Genomic DNA, 9,829 nt, shown 5'->3' on the forward strand with positions numbered 1-9,829 from the left:
GGATATTATCGATAACCATATGAATACACAGGACTATAATACAATATCATGATATATTCTACACATAGTACTAAACTGTTAATTTTATTCTTACTTTACAAAACTAACCTCATACTTTGTAAGTGCTCGAGAATGTGGTCCAGAAGGACGATAAATTTTAGCATAATTTCTTAAAGCTTCATAAAGTTCCAGGGTTTCACCCTGACTAGCACCAACCCTGTATGTATTAACCATTTCAAGCATCTCTACGTAAGCTGTATACGGACCAAGCTTCCGATGGTAAGGTTCAGGACGATACGGATTATCTGAAAAGCGTGGAACACGCGTAGAAACAACGACTTCCGCTTGTCTTCTTAATATAGCATAAAACTCAGATGGCAGACCGGGTGGACACCATTTAGCTACAGTTGATCCTGCTTCTGTATCACCTGGTGATTCCTGTGCAACACTGAAGTTAGGTTGAGTATTTTCTGTCACTTCAGCTTCAGTTGTAACGACTAAAGTAGTCTACAAGACAAAGATCAAGGCATTAGTTAAAATATTAAGTAAAAGGCACAAGTAAAAGTTGGTTCAATACTATGTACATATAAATATATATGACAAGCAGAAAACACATTGGCTTTTAACGTGGGTAAAACACACTAAAAATAACTGACACTCAAAATAAAAGAGTATGATGCTTTCGACTCAAGTGCTAAAAATGTTCTAATCTAGAATACGACCACACATTTTAATAATAAATTAAGGTAAAACTATACTATAGAGACGGGCTTGAGAAATTAATTAAAATTAAGCTGGCCTATGTTTAATATTAACGCGAATTGAAAATGCTTTCGAAGATTGTTCGTTGCTGAAAATCATGGTTTCAACCATAATCCGTATTTTGAAAGCACTGGATGATTTTCTTGTGGAATAAGCTGTTAGAAATAGGAATGTTAAGACTAGGAGTATCACGTTCAGGAGTTCGGGGGTCATGTTTCAGGATTAGGGTTAAGGAGTTAGAATTTAGCCAGATTACAGTGTTTTGATTGCCAACCTAACTTATCAGTAGTCCGAATACATTCGCTAATTGTGTTAAAACTCTTGATCCTGTAACTGACTTTCCTGCAATTTGGAGCTCATTTACAATAGCTGGGTTCTAATTGGTTGGCAAATGGTACAGCACGAAGTTGAGGCAGAATACTTACTTATCATGAGTATGGAGAAAGCAATTGATATTACCCTTGATATAAATTTTATCTTAGAAACTGTAGAGTCAATTCACCAGCCAAAAGTTGTAAAATGTCAGTAGAAACATGCAGTTAGACACAACACAGACTTACCAATATCGGATCACCAGTTTCCGTTGGTCCAAGAAATACATACTCTAAAGAGCTGCCGTTCATTTCAATAATGACATGATCACCAGTGTGACCTTGCTTCTGGTCAAGTACATTTCCGTTTTCATCAGAAAGTATAACAACTTGAAGCGCTTCACCGTCCACTAACGTAGTAGCTTCAGTAAGAGTGAACTGTTGACCAGGTGGATTTTCATCAGTTATTTCATCAAATCCAGAAGTAACGTGGCTTCTATCAGTGCCATTAGGAATACCCTTATCAAAAATCAAACAGATAACCAAATAAGCATTTACTTTAGAATTTGAAGTATTTTGTAAAATAAATCAGTTAGATTCATCTTAATAAGTAATAATTTGGTAAGGTGTTTTGAATAAACTTATTAAAATATGAGCCAAACAAAATCAGAATTTTGACATGTTCTCTGAATTGTAAGTTCTCAACAACCAAACAGTAATCTAAAGCATCCATAGAGAACATTGAAAATGGTAAATGGATTACTTTTACCACTTGTTTCTATAGGCTGATTACATACAAACTGATATGGTCGGCTTGCTTTACCAGAATATCAATTAATTAAAGAATAAAAATGCTCAGTCAAATGTCTCGAGCCAAAATCGTCACACTTTCCAATAGCGTAGTATAAGTAAGTTAGTACGATGAGAAGCGAATGATTCAAAATAATATGACTAGTAGTGAAAACTAAACACAAGAAACATAAATTCATTTAGTAATGTTTGTTTGAATCTTCCCATCGATGTGTTAGGACTGTAACTGGTCAGTCTCTAATTGGCATATGTGTATACTGTGCGTTTTGCTTCGATATAGCCTTAATTCACAAGCATGGTAAGCAAAGATGGGAAGATTCAAACAAACAATACTAAATGAATTTAAACGTCACCCCATCGCACAAGCAAGTGGCTATCAGGACTCAATGGCCGAGTGGATAACCCGATGGCGTTTGAAGCGAAAGGTAGTGGGTTCGAGTCCCAGAGTGAACATCAACTCTGAGATGTAGGTACATCCAGCTGACGAATCCCGAATAGGACAAAACGCGCGTCCTGGATTCCACTGCTAGACACTGTCCATCTTTGCTTACGAGAAACATAGTTTAGAAGAAACGGATGAAATCTGTAAAGATATTCAAATCTAATATTTGTACGAACTCCTGAGGTTTTTATTCTATGAAAAATGAAGTTAAACCATTGTATCTATGACTATTGAAATGATATTCTGACAGTTAATGTTAGCGCAAACCGTCTACCAAGTAAGGGCTCATGTATTTAGCTTGACGCTACATTTTTGCGGGACCTAATGATAAAAACTGGATGCCCTGAATGAAGAAGAGAGGGGTTCAAGATTGCAAGCCATTGGCTAAAGACCAAATACTCTATTTCGTCTGACACATTAACTACAACCTAACAATCCATTCAAAACAATAAACCAAAAATTTATCCGCAATTCTTCAGTAATGTACTAAATGTGGACCGCTAAGATGTATCAGATATCAAGGCTAATTTTCAAAATTCCTAATCAGACTCAGTTGTAGCTTGATCCGAGTAGAGGACTACATCGAAGGCGTCAAATTGGAACAACAAAAATGTCTGTTGCAAAGTAATATCTTAGAAATATTTAGTGAACGAGAACCAAACAGACAGAGAGATTATAATTTATGGAGGGTATTCAATGTATGTTCAATTCGACGTCGGTAAGAACAGTCAGTTAATGGCTCTCACATAATAGATAAAGTTAAATGGTGATTACAAAAGTGCTTAAATAGCTACATACATCAAAAACAATTCACAGGTATAACGAATGAATAGCTTCTGTGGTACGTGCACGAGTCAAGTTAACCGACAGATAAAAACTGGATAATGTAAATTAGAGTTCATAGGCTTACTTCAGACCAGGTTGCTTGATCATTGATATTCTGCTGTGTACCGCCTTCGGCAGTGTTTGAAACATCTTGGATATCTTGATCACTTGTGGAAATTAACAGAGTAGACTGAAAAAGATGGTCACAGTATCAAAGATAAATATAATATAGAAGTCAAGTAAAGTTAATCCAGAAAGATAAATACTAATCCTTAGAATAATATGTAGCCAATATAATTCACACCTAAACATTATGTGGAAAGACTAGAGAAACTACATAACCGTGAAACAAGAACCATGAAAGGTGTATAACTTGGCACAAATCTATTTTTTCAAATTAAGCGATTTGCACTGAAAAACTAAGTCCGACACATAAACCAAAGGAATGTAAACAATTACAATAAGATTGATATATATTTTAGGAAGAAAACAACTTGATATGTGTAACGAATAGTTGAGCCAGAAAAGTCAAACAAAACAAACTTACGTGGCTTACAATATGTTTTGCTTGGATCCGCATTGACCTTTTGATGACTTTATTTCACTGAGTATAACTGTAATTCATTTATTTTACTTTTGACATAATACATCTACACAAATTAAAACGCGTTTAGAACCAAGTATTTAGTCGACACCAAATATATGGGGCAATGTCAAATCTTGTGCATATCTGACATATCGACGACCAATCTATTATAACCTAGATCAATTCTAAGATAAATGTATTATGCACACAAAATTACTCTAAGCTCAATTCAGACTTCAATCGTCAGCATTCTTATCTAACATTTATCTAACTATGCTAGATATATCAGAGATTTTCTACATGAGATCAGTCACGGAAAACCAGGGAGCTAATTATGTTTACCTACTTCAGTGTCCGACTAGATAGAAATTTCAGGTATACCATGACAGAATAACCCATTCATTGTTCCCTTCCCTAATGATGAAGTACTATATTCCCTCAAATGAAACGTGAAGTCCAAGAGTAACAATATATTTGTAGAACAATCCAGTCGCATACTGCCATAAAGCCTTTTGGTTAACAGGACTACTGTGTGATGAATTCACAACACATGCTGATGAACTTTGAACAGTAAGATATGGGATTAGCTCACATACAGCAAACGGCGTTTTATCCTCACTAAGTGATTAAAGCATGTTCTCTTTGTCAAAAATGCCTGAAGTTATACATGCTGTATACCAAAACGTGTAGGCCTTGCATTTAGGCTACGTTCAAATTAAGTTATTCGCTCAAGGCTATCCTACGATAACTGATATGTTAGACACTTTCTTAGTTTTCAGTAGAAAAGAAACATAAAAACAACTTTCGTTATAAATGACAAAATAAAATGACAACCTAAACAACAATCAACGAAGTGACTGAAACACTGCTATAAGGTGGTATCGCAAATACCATTCTATCTTACTAAACTGTAGTTACAAAGCCAGAATATTCCGGTTACCTAATGCTAATAATAATCTACTTAGAAACCACTTATTGACCGCTGTGGCCTTTATTTAATTAAAGGACACTACACAAGATCAGCTAATTAGATCTACTATCTGTAAGTCGAGCTTGATTCTGTTATGCATAAAATACATTTTCGAGCTCTTTAATTTATGACGACAATCTAATGAATCAACTTGAAGTGATGGTTTGGTAATCAACGTTACTAACAACTCCTGAATCTAAATGGTAGTTTAAACCTGGTTTTATTTATTAACACATATTAACATTGATACAACGCACCAAACGAATGCGCGCAATACTTTATTTCATTTATGTGAGGATTGGGATACTGCCGAGTAACACAAACCGAGGAAGGGTTTTAGATTATATACTAACAATTTCTGAAGAACGATATTATGTAAACTAGATGTTAAAAGACTAGAGACAAAGTTCAGCAAAGCTAAATCATGTAAAAAGGAGTGACTAAACAAGTAATCACAGGGTTAATGCCAATCGAATGATCGGATAAAGGACGGTAAGGCATGGGGTTGACAATCCCATACTGTGGAAAATAACGCTGTTAGAAAACGTCAATCAACAAAATCGTTTAAAGTATTTAAACTCTGTACTGTACTCATCAATACACATCAAATTCCTTCACTATGAGAAGGCATTCGACAGCATGGACAAGAGAGCCCTCCGTCCCACACACAGCAACAGGTGCAGATGAAGACGACCAGTGAAGTAGCAGTCTCTACAACAGTAGGCCTCAACATTCACTAGGGAAGGAGCAAGGCCCTTAAACACATCACAACGAGCACCAACTAAACCATTCTTGATGGATAAGCTCTAGGTGTGTAAACGTTTTACGTACCTGGACAGCATCATTGATAAACAAGGATGATCTGATGTGTGAATAAATGTATTAGCAAAGAAGGGGGAGCACTCCTGCAACTGAACATCATCTGGAAACTAAAACAGCTGTCACATAACACCAAAGTCAAAATTCTCGACATCAACGTTAAAACACCAATCGTGCGGAGACAAACCTTGAATTCTACAAGTAACATCAAAACATCCAGGCATTTATAGACAGCTGTTTATACAAGATACTCAAGATCCGTTGGTTAGATGCAATCAGCAATAGCCTACCCTGGTAGAGAGCAAACCAGCTCCCAACTGAAGAGGAAATTAGGGGGTTAGATAATACTCTGTGGAAACCAAACTGCATCACAAGGCAACCCCTAACTTGTGGTCTCCGAGGGAACAGACGCAGGCCAAATAGCACAACGCGCCCAGAATTCAGGTGACATCGGAAGGATGAAAAACACTTCGCAAGGACGAGGGAAGGGAGTCGGGGATAAGGTACGTTGGAGATCCCTGGTCATCAGTCTATGCTCTACGAGGAGTGACATACATCGATACGCAGAACTCACATCTACTGACTGCATCGAAAAAAGTATGTTTACTACACCAAAAAACAAGAGTGGAAATCGAAAAAAAGCGAATTACCGTTATAGGTTCACCAGTTGACGTTGGACCTTGAATTTCGTATGAAAATGCCTGTCCATGCATCTCTAAGATGACTTGTTCTCCAGTTTGTCCTTGTTTCTGATCCAAAACCTGACCTCGGGAATCCATGATCGTGACAACTTGGATCTGGCCGTTATCCACTACTGCTGTTTGTTCGCTTAAAGTATACTGTTCCACATTTTCTACCAACGAATTAACGTCAGTTGTATCAATCTCGCTTGAGTTGATCAAAGAGTCACCCACATCACAGCAAAGGTCAGAAACAGTTGATTTGGCTGTCTGTGTCGCCTCATGATTGTCTTTATCAATGACTTCCTCGTTGCTCGATTTATGACGTTCAGGATCATCCAGTTCCGCAGGAACAGCAGGGTTTGAATTTTCACTAGGCAGATCTGCTTTGGACTATCAATAAAAGCCTTAGACATCCTTTTTCTGAAAACAACTCACCTGTTCAACCACTTCCAAGTCACCATCAGCTATTGGAGTAAGAGTCAGGACCTGTTTGCCTTCTTCATCTACGGCATTTTGTAATGTTGCTTGACCAGACAAAATTTTCTTGGCATCCTCTGGTGTAACTAGAGCACATCCAGTAGCATCATCATTTTCATCCATAAATACAAGTTTGACAAGATCCTGTCCTGAATCATCGCGAATAACTTCAAAGCCATGGGCAACCAGTTCGTCAATCAGCTTGGACATGGCGAACCTCCCGCTTAGTACATGAACTTGAATCCAATGTCCAATATCTCCTTGATTAGCTAACGTAAGTAAATGGATTTATTTGTATCAGTTTCTTAAGAATAAAAAGTATCTTCAGTTTTTTAGCTGGCTAGTGGGTTTGGTTAAACATTTCTGGAGCAACATTTCTAATGATTTCGATAAGTCTCGGTTCAATATCCAACATTTTTGACAAATTAGAAGTGATAAGATCACATGAACCTATGTCATGGCTGCAGATGGCGGTTTTTTATGCTTCGATTATACTCAGTTAAGTTTGTACAGTTGTTTGACTTTTATAGTCTTTAGTATCGTTTTCCTTTTTCCCAGCTAACATCTTTTCCTTGAATTGTTTATTACTCATGACTGCAACCATTCGTAATACGACTCTACACTGTTCGTAATGAACATACTCCCCATCCAATTAGTTTTAGAATGTTTCGGGCGCTGGAGTCAACCACTACCGAACTTTCTTGTTTTATAATTTAACGGTCCCTACGATTTTTCAACAGACATCTTTTGGTTCAAACAAACAATACTGAATGAATTTATCTTTTGGTTTGACATATATACTCACTTGCATAGCTTGCTTTATTATGCGTGCAGATAAAGTGTCGCCAGGAAATATATATCCTGAAAGAGTACCAAAGAGTATCACAACGTATTTGCTGAGAAGGCCGTGGTGTTGAAACCACTGATTTTCTTTTATAGTACTAACATCCCGGTTTCCCGCTCCAGAATCTCCATATTGTGGTCTTATATGTGGTTTGTTTGTGTCTGTAATACATAGTTGGTAGCTGAGTTTCCGATTCGGTGAGAATATCGGACGAAAGTACGAGTGATACTTATCGTTATTATTGTTGTTTAGATAGTCGTTATATGGCTGGATAAAGTTTGTAATACTTTAGTTCATTCTGTATAAGAACACGGGTACTCCAACAGCGACAACATTGAATTCCCACTTTCGGAGTACCGTTTTTGATAGTTGTGGATAGGGGGTCGTAAATCCAAAGTCAGACATTCCAGCAACTAACTGAAGTTCTGAACATTATATGCTGAACTGTTATACTCCGGTCATGAAGAAGAAAATGCCCCACATACACAAGGAGTTGCATTGATGCTGTCCAGAAAAGCACAAAATGCACTCATTGGATGGGAATCTCATGGACCAAGGATCATCAAAGCCTCCTTCAAACAAAGAGAGAGGGCATTACAATGAACGTCATCCAATGCTATGCGCCTACCAACGACTACGATGAAGACGCTAAAGACCAATTCTGCGATAGGCTGCAGTCGATCGTCGAGAAGTGCCCAACCAAGGACCTGACAATTCTGATGGGAGATCTCAATGCCAAGGTTGGAATGGACGACACTGGATACGAAGACGTCATGGGACAACATGGACTGGGAGAAAGAAACGAAAATGGTGAGAGATTTGCAAACCTATGTGCCTTCAATAAACTGGTCATAGGTGGCACCATATTCCCACACAAAAACATACACAAAGCCACTTGGATTTCACCGGATCACACCACGCAGAATCAAATCGACCATATCTGCATCAACAAAAAGTTCAGGAGGACGATGGAGGATGTGAGAACTAGAAGAGGAGCTGATATAGCATCAGATCATCATTTGCTGGTCATCAAGATGAAACTAAAACTCAAGAAGCACTGGACAACGGCGCGGACAACATCACAAAAGTTTAATACGGCCTTTCTTCGAGATGCAGACAAACTCAACAAATTCAACATAGCCCTCAGCAACAGGTTCCAGGCCTTTCATGATCTACTCAATGGAGAGGGGACTACCATGGAGAGCAACTGGAAAGGTATCAAGGAGGCAATCGTTTCAACATGTCAGGAGGTTCTGGGCCAAAAGAAGCACCATCACAAGGAATGGATCACTGCTGATACATTGGATAAGATTGAAGAAAGGAGGAACAATCAACAGCAGCAATCAACACTAGCCGAACAAGAGCGGAAAAAGCCAAGGCACAAGCCGAATACACAGAGGCAAACAAGCAAGTGAAGAGGAGCATCAGAACCGACAAACGTAAATATGTGGAAGATTTAGCGATGACAGCGGAAAAGGCTGCAAGAGAGGGAAACATGAGACAACTGTATGATACAACAAAGAAACTTGCTGGGAATTACCGTAAGCCAGAAAGACCAGTGAAAAGCAAGGAGGGCAAAGTAATCACCGACATTGAAGAACAACGAAACAGGTGGGTAGAACACTTCAAAGAACTCTTGAATCGACCAGCTCCACTGAACCCACCCAACATCGAAGCAGCACCCACGGACCTCCCAATCGATGTTGGCCCGCCAACAATTGAAGAGATCAGCATGACCATTAGACAAATCAAGAGCGGCAAAGCAGAGGGACCAGACAACATCCCGGCAGAGGCACTGAAAGCAAATGTAACAGCAACTGCCAAGATACTCCACATCCTCTTCAGTAAGATTTGGGATGAAGAAAAAGTACCAATAGACTGGAAAAAAGGACTTCTGATCAAGATACCAAAGAAAGGCGATCTCAGAAAGTGCGACAACTACAGGGGCATCACTCTTCTCTCAATACCAGGAAAAGTCTTCAACCGAGTATTGTTAAACAGGATGAAGGATTCCGTGGACGCCCAACTTCGAGATCAACAAGCTGGATTTCGTAAGGATAGATCGTGCACAGTTCAAATCGCAACTCTGCGGATCATTGTGGAACAATCAATCGAATGGAACTCATCACTCTACACCAACTTCATCGACTACGAGAAGGCAATTGATAGCGTGGACAGAACGACACTATGGAGGCTTCTTCGACACTACGGCGTGCCTGAGAAGATTGTCAATATCATACGGAACTCCTATGATGGACTAAACTGCCAAATCGTCCACGGAGGACAACTCACCGATTCAT

General features: G+C 38.6%; 1 protein-coding gene across 2 annotated transcripts in view; it reads right to left on the bottom strand.

Moving 5' to 3' along the window:
- Smp_160000.1 (hypothetical protein) overlaps positions 1-6,914 on the bottom strand; it is a gene marked incomplete at its 3' end in the record, with an annotated part of 31,552 nt that extends 24,638 nt beyond the window's left edge. Inside the window, 5 exon segments of one of the 2 annotated variants that reach the window (XM_018791366.1) lie at positions 109-507; positions 1,323-1,592; positions 3,236-3,340; positions 6,176-6,598; positions 6,644-6,914. In XM_018791366.1, coding sequence (XP_018645427.1) covers positions 109-507; positions 1,323-1,592; positions 3,236-3,340; positions 6,176-6,598; positions 6,644-6,895 — 1,449 coding nt within the window. In that variant the 5' untranslated portion in view covers positions 6,896-6,914. 2 annotated transcript variants of the gene reach the window in all.
- Positions 6,915-9,829: the final 2,915 nt, after the last annotated feature.

Source organism: Schistosoma mansoni (assembly GCF_000237925.1).
Source record: "Schistosoma mansoni, WGS project CABG00000000 data, chromosome 3 unplaced supercontig 0077, strain Puerto Rico, whole genome shotgun sequence".
Lineage (NCBI taxonomy): Eukaryota > Metazoa > Platyhelminthes > Trematoda > Strigeidida > Schistosomatidae > Schistosoma > Schistosoma mansoni.